Source organism: Octopus sinensis, unplaced genomic scaffold, assembly GCF_006345805.1.
Source record: "Octopus sinensis unplaced genomic scaffold, ASM634580v1 Contig19321, whole genome shotgun sequence".
Lineage (NCBI taxonomy): Eukaryota > Metazoa > Mollusca > Cephalopoda > Octopoda > Octopodidae > Octopus > Octopus sinensis.
This window is the reverse complement of record NW_021836291.1, coordinates 459030-482338: the sequence shown is the minus strand read 5'-3', so window position 1 is coordinate 482338 and position 23309 is coordinate 459030. Positions and strand designations below refer to the sequence as shown.

General features: G+C 37.4%; 1 protein-coding gene and 1 non-coding gene across 2 annotated transcripts; one reads left to right on the top strand and one right to left on the bottom strand.

Annotated features, from left to right (window-relative positions):
- Positions 1–13727: 13727 nt before the first annotated feature.
- Trnal-cag lies at positions 13728–13808 on the bottom strand. The gene has a single exon. It is a non-coding gene; the product is annotated as a tRNA-Leu (tRNA).
- Positions 13809–14341: 533 nt separating this feature from the next.
- Positions 14342–14721, top strand: LOC115232111 (splicing factor U2AF 50 kDa subunit-like). The gene has a single exon (XM_029801976.1). The coding sequence runs from the start codon at positions 14353–14355 to the stop codon at positions 14719–14721; it is 369 nt and encodes a 122-aa protein (XP_029657836.1). The 5' UTR covers positions 14342–14352.
- Positions 14722–23309: the final 8588 nt, after the last annotated feature.

The following is a 23309-nucleotide window of genomic DNA, read 5'->3' as shown; positions in this document are numbered from 1 at the left end:
GGGTCGGATCTTGGAGTCGAATTTGCACAGATTCATCTCCAACTTCCACCGAGAGTCAAAAAAGCAATCTTTTACTGTTTTTTAATTTTGTTATTCCTTTTTTTAAATAAATCTTTAATTTTTTTATTTGTTAAAATTTTACATGTGATGGCGATCCTGTTTCCCCTCACTATTGCTTGGGACACGTTCTGGCGGAGCAAATTGAATTTAGTGTTATTATGATCCTAACTCGCTCGGATCACTTTTATATAGAATTTAAATTTGATTTTTGAAAAATTATGTTAACGGGCTTCTAGTTAGTTTGTAAAGTTTAAGAACAATTAGGCCGCTGGAGAGATCTCGCATATCGGAGGCACATAAAAATGTCAATATACTAATTGTTCAAGGACCATTAAATATATTTTTAACTTAAATAGTCAATTTTAAATACATATTCGAGCATATTTCCTTTATTGAGACACGTGTTTATCAAAAAGGCTTTGATTTGACATGGATAAAGGTCCTAAAAAAGGTTGAACAGGCTAATACAATTTACTATCATATTTACACACTTATGTCTGAAAAAATCGAGTCGATTGCATTTACACACGTGGGGATCTCGGGGGGTGTTTTGTCGGGAAATAAAGACTTATTTTTAGTTAGGATTATGTAAAGTTCAGACAGTTCAGCTTTTCAAATTTGTTAATCAACTAATTTATAATATGTTTAGTGAATTTTTTAATGTATTCTAAAGATTTTATCAATAAACTGCATAATTCCAGGCCTCTTCTAGAAGGGTTCTTATGGATAGTCCATTAGCATACATTGTAGTAGCCTATAAAGAAACTAAGGTCTAGGAACGTCTGACTCCAGTTTTGCATGCAAAAACGTTCATAAAACATCAAAATTGATATATAACAATATTTTTAATTAATTAATTTATTTATTTTCTTATTTACATTGTAAGTCTGACATCTTAAGTTACATCGTACATGGTTCCTTAGTTTGAGATAGTAAAAAGGTTTAGAGGAGGTTGAACAAGTTAATATAGTAGACGATCAAGGGAGGCAGTTGTCCTGAAAAAATCAGGTCGATTGGTTGCACACAAGTGGAGATCTCGCGTTTATTTTTGGTGAAAATAAAAACGCATTTTTAGATTTAAATAAGAACGCTATTATTTTAGAAGTGATTTATTATGTTTCTTGCCACTAAGGTAAATTTTGTTGACGTATTTGATCCAATTGAGTAAGATACTTGCGGTTTGATATATTACAATAGGGGACTCAAATAGATCCGACGTTGACCCTGAATCCCATCGCACGTGGTGCACCCACTAGAAACAATTAACAACCATCAAATTTAATCGCTTTAAAACATAATAATTTATAACTAAATTAACTAAAATTTCCTCCTGCGTTTGGAAATCACCTCGGTTTTCTCCTCAGACCTTCCTGAAGAAATGAGGGACAGAATTCATAACTCTCTCTAGGAACATCTGATGAGATTTCTGAATACAGAAATGAATTTAGAACGTCAAGATTAACATTTATATATATTTTTTAATTGCTAATTATGTATTTGTGATTTGTTTAGAATTAATATGTTTTATTACATGTTCCCACTAGAAACATGTTACATCAGTCAAATGAAATTTAAATATTACACAATTAAGTTGAAATAAAATATAACTATATTAGCTAAAATTTTCTGGCGAACTCGAAAAACAAGTTCTTTTTTATGTCAGACATTCCTAGGTGGAGATAAGAGATCAATTTCTAGATCTCGAAGTATAAAGGTCTGATCTCATATCTGATAACATTTTTGAATTCAGCGTCCAAAAATAATATAAGTTACCTTTTATTATTTTTTTTATAAATTTATTAATAATTTAGTTTGTTTTTCAGAAAATCCTGGTAATTTATTTGCCGCAGCCTGAAACTGGCTGACTTACTAAAGACTGCCCAGCTTTGGGCTAATCTTTCGATAAAATTGGAGCACAAGCTACAGTCAGTAGAGAAATAGAAAAATCACCAGAAAAAAAATTTGAAAAAATGGCCAAAATCCCAGAATAAATTTCGACTTTTTTTGACTATATAGGGGGGAGGTTAAATTTGAAAAGCTTTTTGGGCGTTTTTGGTTGCAAGCGGATTTAGGCTTGCATTTGGAAAAATGCTAGCTTATTCTGTTTGAAATCGAATGAACGTGGGTTCCGCTTGCTGCTTTGAGAATTTAGTCTCTCATGTCTTTTTTTCCACAGCCGACTATGTTACTCTATATGACCTATAGTTTATCTGTGGAAAGTTTGAACGTGTGTAAGTTACGGGTAGTTAATAAAATAAGCCTGAACCAGTATACGAGATGGACAGTTGTTTCCTATAGTCAGAGTTGGCGCTGGTTGTTCTTGTTGTGCCTATTGCAGATGGTTTTTTATTTCGTACCAAGCGGTATTCTGCTTCATGGGTTGTTGGAATGCAACTGTTGGAGCGAATGGCTATGTTCTGCGTATGGGCTTGAACAGCTAGAGGCTGGTATTTGTTGAATTGCACTTGAACGTCCTTTTTGGCGTTCTAGTCAAAGTAATAGATAGCTGGTTGATCCTGCCAGTAGTCATATGCTTATCTTACAGATTAAGCCATGCAAGTGTAAGTTCATGCTCTCTAATGAGCGAAACCGCGAACGGCTCATTAAATCGGACATAACTTACTTGATAATCTCACACGACGGTGGATAACTGTTGTAAATCTAGAGCTAATACATGCGTATAGCTTCTCGAAGCGCAATTATTAGAATTAGTTGACTCTGGATAAACTTGCTGATCACAGGCAGTGCCTGCGACGTATCAATTAGATGTCCGCCCCATCAATTTTCGACGGTGAGGTAGTGGCTTACCGTGGTTACAACGGGTAACGGGGAATCAGGGTTCGATTCCGGAGAGGGAGCATGAGAAATGGCTGCCAGATCTATGGATTGCAGCAGGTGCGTAAATTATCCACTTTTGGCATAAAGAGATAGTGATCATAAATAACGGATCCGGGCATTTGCCAGGAGATCGTAATGAAATAACTGTAAAAGCTTTAATGAATGCAATTGGAGGGCAAGTCTGGTGCCAGCAGCCGCGGCAATTCCAGTTCCAATAGTGTATACTAAAGTTGCTGCAGTTGAAAAGCTCGTAGTTGGATCTCGGTGTGCTAGTAGTACGTAATCGCGTGCTAGTAGGCCGTGCTAGTAGGCCTTTTGTTTGATTGCTGCGTAAGTGGTAGTTGAGCATTGAGTGGTAGGACAGTGAACAACCAAAGTAGAACTGGCACGGAGAAGGGGAATCTGACTGTGTAATAACAACAAAGCAGTGCGATAGCCGTAAACGGTTTTGACGCAGTGTGATTTCTGCCCAGTGCCCTGAATGTCAGCGTGTAGAGATTCACTTAAGCACGGGTAAACGGCGGGAGTAACTATGACTCTCTTAAGGTAGCCAAATGCCTCGTAATTTAATTGATGACGCGCATGAATGGATTAACGAGATTCCCACTGTCCCTATCAGCACTCTAGCGAAACCACAGACGGGGTAACGGGCCCGTGACAATCAGCGGGGAAAGAAGACCCTGTTGAGCTTGGACTCTAGATTGGCATTGTAGGAGGACATTGGGGATATAGTAATAGGTGGGAGCTGTTCCGCAGCGACAATGTAAGACCACTTCCTCAGTCGTCTTCCTACTAATTCAGTAATACCGTGCTTCCTTAATGGGAAAGTTTGCAGTGTAAGGCCCGTTCGGGGTCGATCGGATCTGAAAACAGTGTCATTTGGGGAGTTTGGCTGGGGCGGTACATCTGCTAAACAATAACGCAGATGTCCAAAGGTGAGCTCAGGTGGAACAGAAATCTACCATAGCGCGAAAGGGTAAAAGCTCGCCTTATTTGCATGTTCAGTACGTATGCAAGGCGCGAAAGCGTGGCCTATCGATCCTTTTACTTTTATAAGCTTTAAGTTAAAGGTGACAGAAAAGTTACCACAGGGATAATTGGCTTGTGGCACCCAAGCGTACATAGCGACGGTGCTTTTTGATCCTTCGATGTTGGCTCTTCCTATCATTGCGAAGCATAAATCGCAAAGTGTAGGATTGTTCACCCACTAACAGGGAACGTGAGCTGAGTTTAGACCATCGTGAGATAGGTTAGTTTTACCCTACTGATTGAGTGTCGTTGCCACAGTAATTCTGCAAATTACGTAAGGAACTGCAGAGTCAGACATTTGGTTCATGCACTTGACTGAAAAGTCAGTGGTGCGAAGCTATCGTCTGAAAGATAATAACTGAACGCCTCTAAGTTAGAATCTTGACTGGCTGCAACGATATTGTTCGAAGCTCTTGTATAGCAAATTTATGCTTTTATGCTGCTACTGGCTTGGTGTCGTTGATAACACTAAAAACTGTTGTTACACCAGGTTGACTTGCATTTTCACTGAGCTTTGTGCTAAATTATATGCAAACGACATATACTGGCATGGGAACTGTACATACGAAAGCCACGTATAGTGGCGATCTACTGAGGTCCATCCCTTTGCCTAAAATTTGTCCGCTTGTCGGACGCTTCTACCATTATTTATGACGGGCCAGAAACTGTAGTATAGTTGCTATATTCTCTATCTTACGTTATTAAAGGGCAATTAATCCAGCCTACTAGGATAAGTTCAAACCAACAAGTCAAAATCTAAAATAAACTCTTGTATAGCAAAGTCCAAATTTGAAAAAAATCTCTGGATAGTAGTATAGAAAAATATTGATGCGACCAGTTAAGACGGGCTACTTTTAGATCGTATAACATTTACTGCGATGGTTAAAGATATATGTACTAGAAAAAGCGGGCTGTTTTCCGGATAATAAATTTCTGAGAAGCGTAGATAGTAAGTTGACTTTTTTTTTAGTTCAAGCAAAAGTGAATTATCAAAGGGAGGGCCAGCTGCCTGACAGATCGCAAATCTCTTCGCCAGGATAACGACGATCTTTTCATAGAGAGGCAGAAAAAAACATTCGTTATTGGGGGGTCGGATCTTGGAGTCGAATTTGCACAGATTCATCTCCAACTTCCACCGAGGGTCAAAAAAGCAATCTTTTACTGTTTTTTAATTTTGTTATTCCTTTTTTAAATAAATCTTTAATTTTTTTATTTGTTAAAATTTTACATGTAAAGAAGAACTGATGGCGATCCTGTTTCCCCTCACTATTGCTTGGGACACGTTCTGGCGGAGCAAATTGAATTTAGTGTTATTATGATCCTAACTCGCTCGGATCACTTTTATATAGAATTTAAATTTGATTTTTGAAAAATTATGTTAACGGGCTTCTAGTTAGTTTGTAAAGTTTAAGAACAATTAGGCCGCTGGAGAGATCTCGCATATCGGAGGCACATAAAAATGTCAATATACTAATTGTTCAAGGACCATTAAATATATTTTTAACTTAAATAGTCAATTTTAAATACATATTCGAGCAAATTTCCTTTATTGAGACACGTGTTTATCAAAAAGGCTTTGATTTGACATGGATGAAGGTCCTAAAAAAGGTTGAACAGGCTAATACAATTTACTATCATATTTACACACTTATGTCTGAAAAAATCGAGTCGATTGCATGTACACACGTGGGGATCTCGGGGGGTGTTTTGTCGGGAAATAAAGACTTATTTAGTTAGAATTATGTTCAGCTTTTCAAATTTGTTAATCAACTAATTTATAATATGTTTAGTGAATTTTTTAATGTATTCTAAAGATTTTATCAATAAACTGCATAATTCCAGGCCTCTTCTAGAAGGGTTCTTATGGATAGTCCATTAGCATACATTGTAGTAGCCTATAAAGAAACTAAGGTCTAGGAACGTCTGACTCCAGTTTTGCATGCAAAAACGTTCATAAAACATCAAAATTGATATATAACAATATTTTTAATTTATTAATTTATTTATTTTCTTATTTACATTGTAAGTCTGACATCTTAAGTTACATCGTACATGGTTCCTTAGTTTGAGATAGTAAAAAGGTTTAGAGGAGGTTGAACAAGTGAATATAGTAGACCATCAAGGGAGGCAGTTGTCCTGAAAAAATCAGGTCGATTGGTTGCACACAAGTGGAGATCTCGGGGGGTGTTTTGTCGGGAAATAAAGACTCATTTTTAGTTAGAAATATGTAAAGTTCAGACAGTTCAGCTTTTCAAATTTGTTAATCAACTAATTTATAATTTTAGGGAATTTGTTAATGTATTCTAGAGATTTTATCAATAAACAGCATATTTCCAGGCCTCTTGTAGAAGGGCCCTTATAGATAGGCCATTAGCATACATTGTAGTAGCCTATAAAGAAACTAAGGTCTAGGAACGTCTGACTCCAGTTTTGCATGCAAAAACGTCCATAAAACATCAAAATTGATATATAACAATATTTTTAATTTATTAATTTATTTATTTTCTTATTTACATTGTAAGTCTGACATCTTGAGTTACATCGTACATGGTTCCTTAGTTTGAGATAGTAAAAAGGTTTAGAGGAGGTTGAACAAGAGAATATAGTAGACCATCAAGGGAGGCAGTTGTCCTGAAAAAATCAGGTCGATTGGTTGCACACAAGTGGAGATCTCGGGGGGTGTTTTGTCGGGAAATAAAGACTCATTTTTAGTTAGACATATGTAAAGTTCAGACAGTTCAGTTTTTCAAATTTGTTAATCAACTAATTTATAATTTTAGGGAATTTGTTAATGTATTCTAGAGATTTTATCAATAAACAGCATATTTCCAGGCCTCTTGTAGAAGGGCCCTTATAGATAGGCCATTAGCATACATTGTAGTAGCCTATAAAGAAACTAAGGTCTAGGAACGTCTGACTCCAGTTTTGCATGCAAAAACGTTCATAAAACATCAAAATTGATATATAACAATATTTTTAATTTATTAATTTATTTATTTTCTTATTTACATTGTAAGTCTGACATCTTAAGTTACATTGTACATGATTCCTTAGTTTGAGATAGTAAAAAGGTTTAGAGGAGGTTGAACAAGTTAATATAGTAGACCATCAAGGGAGGCAGTTGTCCTGAAAAAATCAGGTCGATTGGTTGCACACAAGTGGAGATCTCGCGTTTATTTTTGGTGAAAATAAAAACGCATTTTTAGATTTAAATAAGAACGCTATTATTTTAGAAGTGATTTATTATGTTTCTTGCCACTAAGGTAAATTTTGTTGACGTAGCTGGCAAATCTCGATCCCAAAGCGTAGACACAAACCAGTGCGGCCGAATTCGTTATCCAGGAACATTCCAGCAGAGGAAACCGGCAATGCGTCAAGCAAATCGGCCGAGTGGGGTTGACAGGCACAATTAATGCCTGCTAACTGAAATTGGTCAGCACGTAGTCGGATATCTTCGAGTACATGGGAACAATGTATATCATCCCAGTTCTTTTGAACTGAGGGGACGTCCGGGGTTTTAAGCCCACAATTAATCCACATGTTGACACCTGCCGCATATTCCAACAACTCGGGCTGTTCAGAGAAGGGGAAGAGAACAGAGTTGACGAAACTAGCGGAAGCAGACAACGAGGAAAGATAACATGGGAGGGATAAATCTTCACAAGAACGAATGCCGATGCCCTGTAACGAATAGGTAAATTAACCCGTCGTATGTCTGAAGGTTTGAATTTGATATTTACGAGTAGCTCAAGAGTTTTGGAGACCATGTTGTCGAGACGAGATAAGTGATTTTGTTCGAGAAAGCAGGGCGATGAGCGCATGAGATAAGTTAGCTTTGGTATAAAGAGATAGTTCTTGAGCAAGAAAAGGCCTAAATGGGATTCAAGTTTGGAAATGCGGGAGATTAGAGTTTCCAATTCTTCGAGCCTGTTACATAAAGCCTTCCTAGTAGCCTTGCTATTGATTGGGGAACCCAGAATGATAAGGTCATCAAGCTGGGTGATTGACAGGTCTTCAATATGGTGAGATAAGGTGGAAAAAATAAGTTTGAATTCTGAATGGCTCGCAGACAAACATATCAGCTCGGATTTGGATCCATTCAAAGCGAGTCCAATGGAAGCAAAACCAGAAATAATTTTTTTCTACATCATTCTTGACGATCTCCAAAGCCCCACCAAGAGTAACATCATCGAGGTACCAAATGTTGACCTCAGAGGACAATTGGCGGGCAATGTGATCAACACCGAGTGAGAATAAAAGAGGCCCAAGAGGGTCGCTTTGTTGAATACCAGTTTCGGACATAATAACATTGTCGGCAAACAAGAGACAGCTGAGGGAGGCGTAAGCCAGATGGACGATCAAATATAAGGCAGGGAAACGACTTCGGACAGTTTCAAGGATATGATCGCGCCGAATCGAGTTGAACGCGTTTTTGACATCAATTTTAAGGAGAAATGGGATTTCATTACATTTTGCAGAAGTCAGCTGCCATCGATACCCTCATTGCTACTGAATGGAAAAGAACTGAGGGTGGCAGTTACTTCTGTTGAAGAGACGGGATATACAGAATGGGAATCAGTAATCAGATCTGGGATTTCAGATGCACCGGGGTGTTTAGAGGGCAATTGGTCGAGGACTTTATCAGAAGGGGAGGGGCAATTGTAGTGTTCGGGGAAATGGCACGTACTGCACTCCGAACGTCGCCTTGCATAAGCTTGCTGCGAACCATTCGAGTAATGTCCTGAGTGCTCTGAATTGGACGAAGGAGCCTTTCAGCAGCATGAAGGGAAAAATAGCTGATATCAAATTCTGAATTGTTGAAAAACTCGCAGTTTGTTTTAATTTGCTGCGAGACGGACAAACGGTCACCACGAAGAGGGCCGTTTAAAGGGCTGCCCAGACAGACAGGGACAAATGAAAGAAACTTGCACCAATCGCACCAAGAATTCGAGGCCAGAGCCCCCTCAATAACTAGAGCTAGTTTTCCAATTTGAAAAAATAATAAGTATAATTGATCAAATATATTTTTCAGAAATGGTTTTACTCAAACTTACTAAACATGAACTTGAAGTAATTAAAAATATTCAATTAGATGTATTTTTATGGACCGATTTCAGAAATCTAAAAAAAAGATACAGAAAATTAGCAGAACAGTTAATTTTTGAAGACGAAGGGATAGTATACATAAAATACAAAAACCAGAGGTTACGCTTTTCCCCCAAGAAGAAAAGGAACTTAAAATAAAAACTATCAAGGGGGACACATTTTGGAAGAGAAAAGTTGCTTTCGATACTGAGAAAGAAAGTTTATGCAGTAACCTGAGTCGAAATTACTGCTGTGATCTCAAAATGCGTTCACTGTCAGGAGAATATGAATTGAATTATTTGAAAGCCATGTTTTCGCCGGAGAAAATATGAAAAAGAGGTGGGAATGGAAATTTGATGAAGATTTAGCCGTAGGAAATAATGTCCTACTCAGACACGATATTGATGCACATCCGAATAATCGAAAATACCCCTTGTATGACCAGATTGATTTAACTATATACCAAATATCCAAAGTTGATAAAGATAGGTGCGCACTTAAAGATATGAATGACGATTCGTTCAAATGGGTTTTGCCGACTCTTGGTAAAATTCATTCAATCAAAAAATTGAATAAATTGACTTAATTCCATTATCAAGTTATTTTTAATTAATTATCAGGTTATTTTCGTATGATTTTGATAAAATTTTTAAGGGGGTATTATCCAACCCGTGACATAATATTTTAAAACTGTCGCGAACTACGCTGGCGACCATGGTGACCTACATAGTTGACATGGTTGACAGGGTGACCTACATAGTTTGACACTAATTACTGACTCAAGATAAATGCTAAATATTCAAAAACCTTAACATTTTTTAACTCTATTCATAGTAACTATCTTGGTTTCATTTCCTAATTCGATCTAAATGTTAGGAAAAACAACTAACCATTAATCTGTTATTATACATTATATTTTTTACTTTTCCCTTTTCTTCATATGGGGATTCAAATCTGTGTAGCTTCAATGACGGATTCGTCTCACAATCTTTTAAGATTCGAACCTAAACTGTTATTATTTAATTATACCTCATTCCCTATTTCAAAATCATATTTTGACCTGTGTACTCTCATCTTTTTATTCATTCATTTAAAATAAGATGAATTCATGTCTGGAGGAGTAAAATTAAAAATTTTGTTATTCGTTTCTAAAATAAATACATCGTAAATTTACCACTAAGTTTATCTTTGACAAACAATGCCTCATTATTTTCATCTAAATTATAAATAAGATTATAACCTGGTATTTCATGAATCACAGTGTTAATTCCAGAAATACCCCTAAACTTTTTGAAGGGGGTCTCATTGATCGCCGAGTGGTGTGTCGTATTATAAGAAAAAGTTACTCTGTCTAAAAATTGTTTCCAATTTTTAGTTCCTTCTTTATCCATCAGTTTAGCCATACTCCGTGTCAATGTTTGGTTAAAGCGCTCAATTACACCCTAATTTATTTCAAATTTATAAACTTGTGACTGGGGATGGTTTGGTCTTCCATAAATATGTTTGATTTTATTTTCTCCGCATAGTTGATCCATCAGTTGATTTTTGAATTCCAATCCGTTGTCCGTTTGCAAAACTTGACAATATCCAATTTGACAAAAATTTTTTTTAATTTATTTCCAACTTCTAAAAGTAAATGTTAAGTTTTACCAAAAGCAGATTTATTTTTTAAGGATTTGCAAACCACGAATTTGCTGTAGATGTCAATAATTGTTAATATCCAATTATATCCATCGTTAAAATCTTTATATCTTCTAACATCAATAAGATCCGCCTGGAATCTTTCATTTGGACTTCTTGCCGTTACATGGTAATTAGAATCGGATACCTAAGTATATTTAATCAAAAATACTTTTAACGGGCCAGCAAATTTACAAATTTCGCAGTCTTTTATAATTTGTTCGATAATAGGGCGCTTCACAGTAAAATAAAATTTACAGCACTTCTTATGAAGCTTTAGCATTCCCCAGTGGCATTCTTGGTGAATAGCGAATGCCAGTGTCTTCATCTCCATTTCATTGTCCAAACAGATAACCAATTTGTGTTTTTGGTTATTATCGTCCTTTAGATAGAGACTACGAATTAGGAATATCAAATATACCGATCGTCAATTATCATAAATTGATTAGCTTTTTTAATAAGTTTGTATTTTTCGGATTTAGATGTAGTTTGTACGGGTATTTGGAGTTGTGCATTTACAATATTTTGGTATTCACTGTCATTTTTCACGTAACCTAAGGATTGAGACTATACTAATACAACATCTTTTGGAAGATAGCATTTTTCTAATTAAAATGACGCTAAACCCTTTTTATAATAAATTATTTTTGTTTTTAATTGAATGTCAAACTATGTAGGTCACGCTGTCAACAATGTAGGTCACCATGGTCGCCAGCTATAGGCGCGACAAAAACAATTCTTGACAAGATTCGAATTATTTGTTTGATATTAAAAATTATTTTTTTCCGTTTGAAATTGAATTTTTACGCAAAATTTAAATTTTGCCGGACATAATTAATTGAATTTTTTGATTTTAATAAAACAAATTAAAATTTAATAAACAGACATTCACCCACGTCTCTCATAAACTTCTTTTTTCATTGACATAACCAGATTTTCTAGGTATTTTTTGGTAGTGCCTCCCATATTTGAAATAATTTTGTTTCCAAATCTTTAAAATTTTTGGTGAATTTTGCAATCATTTGTTTTTCATCGTCGCCCAAGCATGCTCCATTGGATTCAGGTCAGGTGATTGAGAGACCCAATCATAAATTGTATATTTTCTATCTTTTGTATATTCAGTTACTGCTCATGAAGTATGGCAAGGGAAATTATCTTGCTAAAAATAAAAGAGTTTAGCCCCATTTTCGACCCTGATTGTTTTAGATTATTTGACAAAATGTTTATATTTTGCACCGTTCATTTTTCGATTAATGATGACGAGATTGCCCACACCTTTATATGAGAAACATCCCCAGACCATTAACAGATATTAACAAAAATTACCTTCATTAAAAGGAAAACCACTTATACAGAGGAAAGATGGAGGCAGACAAAGAACCTTGAAACTCTACTGGGAAATACCGAAGATATCTCTTACACAAAAATGTTAGCTGCCGTCGATTTCAAAAGATTGATAAATATCTGGATCTGCTAAAAAATAAGTCTAAAACTTTGACTAAGGATATATAATGCCTTGCTACCAGTGCTTCTATACAACGCCGGTACCTAGAGATTTACCAAAAAATCATTCTGTTTCTAGATTCTTTCCATAAAATTCAGAGGAGGTAGGTCACTTGTTTGGGACGTGACCTGTGTGGATTTTTTTCCGAGACGCTGTTGCCCTGGACAGCATATTCTCCAGGATAGGCTTGCGCGCTTGCGGAGGAGAGGAAGAGGTCGAAATGCGTACTTCTTTCCTGCGCTTACGAGTTTGTCCCCCTTGCTTTTGAGACCACGGCCGTGGTCGGTAAGAAAGCTGAGAAGTTGTTGCGTCTGCTTGGCGATAAAATTGCTTTGAAGACCCATGACCGGAGGGAGGCGAGCTAGCTTTTCCAGCGCGTCTCGGTCCCTATTCTACGCGGGAACTGCTTCTCGATCCGCAATACGTCTTTGTCGGACTGACCCCCAGGTCCGATGTAGCTCTACTAGTTTCTGATTTCATTTCATTAAAAAATAAATTTTAAAAAAAGTAAAAAAGAATCGTTGGTATATTGGCCACACAAAGTATCCAATGAAAGTCAATTATAAGATATGCATTTTGCGGATTATAAGCATTGAAATCCTGGAAGGCAGATGAGGCCTCTGAACATATCCGAGGATGGATGAAAAAACACCGTATAATATCGTCTTGAAGTCTACTTAAAACTACAAGAGTTTCCCAAATCCAGAAGAAGGCATAGACACTGCCTACCAGTAGTGCTAAAAGAAACTTTATTTTTATTAAACATAAATTTAAAATCTGGTGAAGATCTTGACGAAAATTTCAAGAGGGCCAAATAAAGAGGGAGATAGAGGAATTTCGTAAAAAGGATGATGAAGAGGATGGCATGTGCCAATAACTGCTTTGACGAGAACTGTCTGAAACTAATAAGTCTATTGTTTTCTGAAACTGATTTATCCGTAAAAATAAGAACAAAGGATTCACTGGGATTCAACACCAATATATGGGAACTCCACAAATAGACTCTTTATACCCAATTCTATTCATCATATAGCTCGAAACGGGTCGTAGACAGATGAGAGATTATATGGACCCTAAATACGAAGATACAATCACACTAATCTATGCAAATGATGTAGAATTTGTATCTACTAACAAAGAAATATTTTATCAAATTTAACTAAAAGCACAAAATATTTAGAATAAATGGTACCTGCAAATAAATATTCTGAAAACTGACTATACTCAAATCAACAGTTTAAGTCAAGAAATGATGGAGGCACACAAAAAAACTCGGCTAACTACATATTTTTAGGTTATGTCTAAATACACCGTGCAACAAAAAGTATTATTTTCGCACAAGAAATAATGGATTTCAAGGAAAACCAAGAACATCACTTTCAACTTGTTCAAAAATAGACTACGCAAAAATCGGAAGAAAAATGCTGACTGCAAAAGAATTAGACCATGTTCGAATGAGGGACAGTAAAATGCAGATAATGATAGGTAGGATGTTGGAAATAAATGAAACAATGATATGAGGGTGATAAAATACCAACAGTGGGATTCGAACCCACGCACGTTTCCGTAATAGCACCTGAAGCTACCGCCTTAACCACTCGGCCATGTTGGCATTTTTTTAGTTCAGATTCTTTAAAAACTATCTATAAAGTTTTGTATTTTTATTGATAGAAGTCTAAAGATTAACAGATTTTACGATGATTAGTGAAAAATTGATCAAATAAAACTTTTAATAATAATATATTTATACATATTATTTTTTTAAAAATACACTTCATTTTGCTGTCTTTTGTTGATGCCGTCTGAAGTTGAACTTAGTTCATTATATTGCCTTGACAATTATTAAGGGAGACGATCTCGGAGCCCTCGAAGAGAAAGGGATAAAGATCGGGGGAGAGAAAGAGGGCGTGATCGAGACAGGGATCGCGACCGAGACAGAGAACGTGACCGGGATCACAGAGATCGGCATAAACGTTCTTCTCACCGTCATTCTCGTTCGAGTCCTCGTCCTCTATCACCACTTCCTCCCCGACGGCGACCTTATCAATATTGGGATGTGGCTCCTCCGGGATATGAACATGTCACTCCTTCCCAATATAAGGCCATGCAGCGTAATTGGACGATAAACAATATTGATAGAGACTGGACAGGTCCCCATGGATGCACCTGGGTGTCCGTCCATGATGCCCGCACTCACTCAGTCGGGGTCTACCATGAGTCGGCAGGCCCGGCGAATATACGTCGGAGGAATCCCTTTCAAGACCACCGAGGATGAGCTAATGGAGACTTTCAATTACCAAATGAAGGTCAATGGATACAACCAGGCTGAGGGGAATCCAATTATTGCCGTACAAGTCAATATTGAGAAAAACTATGCCTTTCTCGAGTTCAGATCTGCTGAAGAGACCACTGCGGCTTTGGCTTTTGATGGGATCACTTTGAGAGGCCAATGTCTCAAACTACGTCGACCACGAGATTACCTACAGAACACCGGACTGCCAGAAATAGAAGGAATTCTTGGTTGAGTAGGGAAATTGAGTGGTAGGAATTGAGGCGCCTCCTGAGTCAGCCAACAAGCTCTTCATTGGAGGCCTTCCCACATATTTGACTGAGGATCAGGTAATTATTTGTAATCTATTTCGAAGGTTAAAGAACTTTTAGTTTCTTTCGGGGAAATTAAAAGTTTTAATCTGATCATCGACTTGGCTACCGGGATATCGAAGGGTTACTCCTTTTGTGAGTACATGGATCCAACTTCTGTGGACAAGGCTTGTATTGGACTGAACGGAATGACGGTCGGGGAGAAGAAATTAGTAGTCCAACGTGCGCCCGTGGCGGCAAAGCCTCAAATGACTGTGGCCCTGCAGTCACAAATAGCACTTCCGGGATATAACCATAGCATGAATGCTGGTCCGCCCACTGAAGTGTTGTGTCTAATGAATATGGTTACCATTGAGGACATTGCATGTGACGACGAGTATGAAGGTCAGGTTTGTATTGACATTTTCAGAGATTGTCGATGACATAAGACAGGAGTGTTCGAAATATGGAGTTGTCAAGTCAATGCAAGTACCTCGTCCGACGAACGATATTGACGTCCCTGGGATCGGCAAGATTTTTGTTGAGTTTGGGTCAATCTCTGCTTGTCAGAATGCTCAATTGCATTTGTCTGGTCGTAAGTTTATGGATCGAGTTGTGGTTACCGCGTACTACGATATTAATAAGTATCGCAACAGGGATTTCTGACTCTGTCTTTGTTAACTTGATTGTATTCCTGGCTTATTTTTCCTAACAAAACTATTTTTTGAGAATAAGTTGTGCCATCTCATACTATTTGTGTCTGTTTGACAATGCGGATGACATTACTCTACGCCCATAAATTAAAGAAGGGAGCAAGTTATTTATCATGCTGGATGTACTCTAGCCATCAAATCTAATAGACTAGTGAATGATGGTGCCCATTGGCCACAGCCAGTTTCCTCTGCCCTATAATAGTTGAGTTGCCACCCTTTCTGATTGATTTCAGGATTTCTTCTTTGCAGAAAAGATTTTCTAATCCACTAAGTTAATTCTGAATGTTAATTTTTGCGCAGTGACAATTTTTTTAATTTAGATAAGATTTCTTGCAGCGATAGCAAAATACCGGGGTTTAAGTCAATATAATAAATATGGAAAGGTGGCTGTGATATAGACAAATAAAAAGGTCCTACGTTCATTATGCAGTCCAATACGAAGCTAAATGGTCTTCTTAATTTTTAGAGAAATATGTTTTATTGCCGAAATTTGTACGACGGTGAAACTAAAGTAACAAATAAGCTTGAAATCAAACAGATAATAGTGTATTTTGAACGGCATGTGCGCATGTTATAAAATCTAACGACTACCCCGAAGAAATGTAGTCGACTACTGCACTATTTATAATATCCATGTAAACTAAGATGCGGTTTCGGGGATCGAAGGATCTTTCAAAAGATCGAAGAGCAACACATCATTGGCATAAAAGAGAATAACAGTTGAATGACCGTCGACGTTGTGAAATTTTTTATGACCATATTGCATACCACGGAATAGAAAGAATATTTATTTATCTGTCAATGTCAATTAAAAAAGCTTCTCTGTTAAAAGTAGTTTTTTCTTGCTAAGTGGCGGGAAAAGGTTCCTTCAAAGAGATCAAGTTAAAAAGGCTTTTTTTAACACCATAACCACAGTAAAAACGAAACAAATTAATTACTTGATCTCGATATACATCACAAGCGACCTCATCTTCTCTTTAAAATCTTCTCACGAGCCCATCCAGGATCGCACCGGACGGCTAGTCGGTTTTGCAGCGACATATTCCAGAATTTTAGAATTCCGATTAATCAGATCTTTTAGAGAAGGAGGCCCGGAACGACTAACGTTTGGTTAATCTGCACGTTCTTTTCTTTTTTGTCTAAGGTAAAAGCGGCCCCCATGAAGCACAAGCGTAGCAAAAGCATGGTTCGATGTATTGTTAGCGGAAGGGACTATGAAAAATCAAGAACGAGAACTCAAACAAAGACAGAAGGTTATCCTTAAACAAACACATAAGAATTTTGTCGTGCCTTGCTGCGCTGTCTTTTGCAACCGGCCTGTTTAAATAACTTCGTTTGGTAAAGAGTAATAGCGACCTCAAAATTATGCCTACGGGCTGTTAATTGGCAATAGCTGTCAATTCATATGGTTCACAGATCTATTCCTAGCAGAGCAAAATAGTTTATTTTAATTGTGAATTAGTTTGGCAAAGAAGAAAATGATCATTTACGAATGGCGGGGGAATTACTCGTGGCAATAACTAAAATCAGAAAATTTATTTTTTAAAAGCTAAAGATCCGCTTAAAAGTCATTCATAGGACTTTTTAAGTTTATTTTAAATCGTATCTTTATTGAGGAAAAAAGGGCACTGTTAAAAGGCACTTGCGGTTGCATGCATGATGGAGTGTGTTTTCCGCTAATGCCAGCTATTCCGATTTTTTGGAATTCCCACGTCGCATAGCGTCTTTTCCTCCGACTTCTTTGATGAATAAAGTCGTTAGATGGCCAATTACCCTAGATGTCTTTACGGCAATAGGAATGAAGCAATACCGTTGTCCAAGATTTGCATAGATTGGAATTTTTCTTTGTTCTGCAGCATCTGTTGCAGAACTCAGAGAAACAGTCGAAGAGAAAAGGTGTCAACACACATTGAATCTCAAACCAACAATTTCCCATGGAGTAAGGAAAGGTGATTATCCCATTAGTCTTTTACCATCTCCACGGGCAAGCCCGCAGAATCAAAAACTCGTAATATAACATCGTAAATAGGCGAGGCTATGATAATCGAGCTTTATTACAAGTGTTACTGTGTAAATTGTCCAGCTCTTTTAGAGTGAGAATTTTAATCCTGAATCCTTCCGCATAATTTGTCCATCTTCAAAAGGCTTTTCCAAGAAAGATGCGGGAGATTTATGTAGAATCTCCAAGGATAAGTTTTGGCAAAATGAGTGGAAGAACAGAAAGGCCGGTAGGGCAAGGTCCAGGGTAGATCTTAGCCTAGCTCAGCCAGAATTAAGTGGTAGTTTACATTGAGTCTCCTACCTCAAAACGAATGCTTAGCATCGACTCGGCACACAATCTTAACCTATTATCGATAGAATGCAATTTTTTTTTAAATTTTTGAGGAGGAAAAAAGACCTGTGTGAGTAAAGTAGAAACACGTTTAGAAAAATAGCACTCTTAGCTCGGAGGTAGTTTTGCAATTCGGACTCCCTAAAAGGACACCCAAAGAAATAAACATCATTGAGGTGTGTTTGTTTTGTGCCTGTCAAGATTTACGAAATATTTTCTATTACTAAACCAAATTCTTGTGTTGGGACTGAGATAATTATGATGTCGCTTTTTTTGGTGTTGAGTCCCATTTTTGCCAGGGTGGGAACAATTTTAGATAACTCATAAAATGCCACATCAACAGGCCCCCCGATAGTGGCGTCGTCGATGTACCAAAGATTGAAAGATGTTACAAGCAACCTCGTCAATTGACAGATAGTAAGGATGCGAGAGGGTCCCTTGTTGGACTCAAGTCAGGACTGAACAATGTGTTTGTCAAAGCAAATTTTTAGACCCATAAGCAAGATGAGCCAAACTCATGATCTCAGGTGTACGCCGCCAATTCCAACATACAGTCCCTGCTCAGACTGTTGAACGCGTTTGAGATATCCAGCTTCACTGCGCAGGTATTCGGGAAATGCCTTGTGTCATAGGAAAAAATCCCCCGTCGCGAGGACAGCGGCTTCACATCTGTTAAAAACACCAACTCCCAGTTGAACTGGAGATAATTCAGCAGCAACACGGCGACAGACTCTTCGAGCTGCAATTTTAAATGCGAACCTCCGAAAGACATTACCGACTGCACTATGACGTACTTCTCCATCATTTTTTTGGAAATCAATAAGATGTAAACTGAAAAGGAGATCACTAGCCAAGTCTGGGATCTCAGCATTGACGATCCGTTCGACAAGTTTGACAATACATTTTATCAAGCGGATTTAAGCTTCCATGGTCAATCTAGAATTCATGTCATATGCCTCGCCCGGAGACCATCAATTCAGCCACTGGTATTCGGGCTGAAAAAACAAATTTCTTCCGAGCTGAAAGGACGTCAATTTCATCCTCAGAAATTGAAAATATTTGAGCATTGTCTCGTATGTAAAACTTCCGTAAGTCATCTGGGGAGATCGGATGTTTGTTTTTGAGATGTTCCAAAATCTCGGCGAACCTTCAATTGCTAGTCCAAGCACACAAGGTGCAAAGGAGAGAAGAGGGATCCAATAAAGGTTCACCAAGAGCTTAGCGTATGAGTGATAATATCGCACAAGCAGTTTGCCGCAAAGATCCGAGCCTGTTTAGGGACCCGTAATAGTATCTACTTGGATTTCCGTAAGTTGGAGATTTTGGGAATATAATGATCTGTTTTGGGTTTATGATGCGATGGAGACTTATGTGCCATCCGACAAGCTTTATGCTGTAAGACCGCGATTCCAATTAAAGCCATACAACAATGGCACTTCCAACGAGGAAGTAATTTTACTACGGCTTTGGTAGGATGTGCATGGCCAATATGCAAAGAATTTATTACAAATTGAACAGTAAACGCCACATTTCCTGGTGTTGATTTTATTACACCCATGAAAAACAGATGAAACTAGGACGACCAAGAAATCACCTTATTTCAAAAGAAGGCAAGCAATAAGTATTGATGGACTCATCAGAACAGTCATCTTCTTTATTGTAATACAAAGGAGGAATATATTGGGAATCAGACCCACGGAATAGTTGCCCATAAGAATTAAAAGAGTAATAACACAATTCTTCTATTAAACTAATTTAATTTTTGATCGAATTAAGTAAAAAACTTACTGTTTTTAATAATAAAAACATTTTAAGGGAATTATTTATAGTTGTAGAAAAACAAGACTAAATCTTGTATTTACCTCGCCTCTTCTTGTTGACATCAATCCGTTTAGACAACTTGCGGCGTTTCCTGGCATCTTTTGCGTGTAGGTAATTCTCGACGATATGATTGTCCTTAATTTCACTCAGAGACATATCAATTTCCATTTTATTCGACAATATTCGACTTAGAGATTTGGGCTTGTAGTCACTATCTATACTCATATGACATTGTGAATCTACCATTCAGCGGGTCCTTCGAAATTGCTGACTTGAGCCTCGTCAATTCCTTTTCTTTATTTTTTAGTCTTTTTATGCTTCGATTCTTCCTCATTCTTTTGCTTTTTGCACTTTTAGCCATCAGCAATATGCGCCACTAATCAACTTAATCGCAACGTGAATTACAAACTATTATTTATAAAAAAATGTATTTTAAATTAAATAAACAAAAATTAAATGGAATGGCGCATTCTACAAACAAAATCAAGAGAGGAAGAAAAATATCCGCGAAAAAGAGAAATCTCAAAGGACGTTAAATTGTTAATCCGGGCAAAGTTAGCCAAGTCGGGAGTGGCCTCCAAATTCTTCAAAAAAGTGAAGATTGAAGTCCTTAACTTAGAAGTACGAATATCGACAATGTCCATGAGGAGTGATTTGAGTAGTCCTAACTGGGGAATCTCCTCCCCCACGTGTCGAATTAGATTGTACGACATTTCTCGGAAATGTTGAGAAGGGAGTCGACTGAATAACTGTGATTCTCTTTCTGCTTCTTTTATTTGACGGAAGCTCTCGACTGAGAACCAACTTGGAAGGACTATTTGGCATTTGTGGCGAAGTTTAAGAGACATGGCCACCCAGAAGGGAGTTTCGACTGGGAGACCAGCCTCGAATGGGCCAAATTCTCCACTGATCAAGGACAATTTGTTCATTGAGAAGTTGGGGACAATGCTTATTGGTTCTCTTTCACCCACAAATTCTACGTCCTCAAAAGAAAAATCCCTTTTTAATTTGTGAAATAATGACCAACATTAACAGACGCTCTACTATTTAATATTTTATCTCTTTTAATGAATAACTATTACATAAATTAAATTGTAATATTACGTTTGAAAATTAAATAACAAAAATCATATTTAACAAAAAATAACAGAATTTAACTTAATTTAGATTCTCAGTCCTTGGATTAGTTAGTTTCCTAATAACATGTTCTCTGTCTTGATCTTATGTGGCTGGCCCAAGCGAGATGTTAACATTCCGTTCTCATCTTGCGGCAGGGCTTCTTTTTGTTGTTGTTAGATTCTCAGTCCCGATTATTGGAAATCTCTCTCCTCCTTTTAGGAGAAGAGTTTGCAACCAGTTCCTCCTCACTCTCCATCTCCCCTCAGATAAATTTTCTATTTGTCTCATATCTTTCACCGGCGTGTCACGGCAGCATTCCACTTCTGCAATGCGTACAAAGTTATACTCGTGCGAATATTGCCATGAAATATTTGGTTTTTTTTCGTAACAATATAGAGAGGTTGAAGTGTATCTCGAAACAACGCCATCCCACGTCAAGACAACCGGGATAATCTTTACCTTTGCATCATAAAGTATCGAAAGTTCGTTTGCGAGCAGATCATATTTATAAAATTTCTCGATTTCGACTTATTTGAGGCGGTCTTGTGAAGTAAAGCCAACATCTATTAAAGTTATTTCTTGTTTAATTTGGACGTAAACGAAAATATATGGTGTATTCCATTGAACTTTTGTTTCTGTCATAATTGACGTATCAATTAGGATTTCAACATTCTGCGTCGATATTATAGACTGAACAGAATGAGTCTTTATTTTCCTTCCTCTTTTAATACCATAGAGTCGGCACAAATGAAGATGAATGCACTTCACAACTTCATTGTGTTTTCGCAGATAATCACTGTTCAACATTTGCCCGCACTGCGTGGGCAAATGATCAACTGTTTTCTTGAATTTTTTGCAGTGCCTGCATAAAGATCCCATGGATGTGAAAAACAAATTCCTATCCTGCAAGAGACAGTACAATGCTTCACTCCGTGGGCCATTATTTCCATTAGATAACCACTCTGAGGACGTAGCTAGATCAACATTTTGTCAAGATAAAACTTGCGCCTACTTGTCAGAGTTCATGAAACTGGAGTCGGTATGACGATCTATTGATGACTGAAGGGCTTGTCTGGAAGTTAATCTTTTGTTTGCTGGGGTAACTGCCTATCAGAGTGTGTAGAACTTAGAAGAAGCGTCCCGAAGGGATCAGTCTTAAGTCCACTTCTGTTCAACCTCGGTCTGGCGGACATTCCCTTGTCGTCCGTACATACTGGCAAACTCATCTCATATGCTGATGATATCTTCTCACTGATACCTCAAAAAGGATTTCCCAGTCGAGGAGACGACTCAAGTCATACATTGCCATGCTAAAGAAGTGGACAGCAGACAATGGCTTGACCATAGCACCCGAGAAGAGCACTATTTCATGGATGCGGAGAGGGAATCGTTATGTGCCGTCGTGCGCTTATGCTATGGATTTCTCCAAGATCGTGAATTTACTGTATCTCGGAGTAATTGGCAACTTTCGTGGCTCGTACGCCGATCACGTAGCAATTCAGAGGAAAAGGAGTGCGAGTGGATCCTTAAAAGCCTAACCAGGTAACATCGGGGTCTGGAAACGTATATCTACGTGTACAGAACGTGTGTACAACCAGTCCTCACATATGGTTACAGGGCCTGTTCGGTATTGAGGATAGTAACTACCTTATCGAACAGCTGGAAAAGACAACACTTCTTGCATTAAAACTAGGTTACAGAGTACAACTTGACGGAAGGCTAGAAGACTCGCAAGAATTATCTGTGCCCACGATCCGGATGGTCCTGGAGAAAAGTTATGCTAGGTACAGTAAAATATTTCAACCACGCTAAATTCAACATGCGTAAGTGCACAAGGTTGTCTTTTAATGAAAAACGTCGCATTATTGCGTACATGGAGGAGAACAAAAGTCTCACGATGGACCGTATAGCTTACATTTTTTCTTCTGTTTTGAAGAATAAAATATCTCGAAGTGCTGTGAACGATTTAAGACTTGAAAAGAGAAAATAATGTCTACTGATCCTATTTTCTCCAATAAGAAGAGATTATCTAACTTAACTTATTCTGTTATTGACACCGAACTATTAACTTGGATGGAATACATTGAGCTTAGAGGGGGTTTCTGGACGATAATTCAATTTTGTTGAAAGCAAAGAACATTGCTAATATTTATGGAATTAAAAAGTTTAAAGCCAGCAATGGATGGCTAAGCAAGTTCAAGATACGGAACAACTTAAAATTGAGGACTTTACATGGAGAATCAGGATCTACTGAAATTGGTAATTATGATCAAATGGTAAATATCTTGAAAATATTGGACCCGGTGGATTACCATGAATTTACCGAAATCATGAATTATTTATTAATCATGAATTTACCGAAATAGATGAAATTGAAGATTACCTTAATATTGCTGGAGATTCTTTCTCACAAAAATATGACGATGAAGATACTCATAATGACAAATCTCATGTGAATTCAGAAGAGGCTTCGAAAATGTTGAAAAGAATAAAGACATTCTTTTATCAAAATGAAAATTTTGATATAAATTCGTTGGAACTAATCGAC

Coding starts and splice junctions, on each gene's coding strand:
- LOC115232111 (XM_029801976.1), top strand. CDS start 14,353: ATGGATGCACCTGGGTGTCCGTCCATGATGCCCGCACTCACTCAGTCG.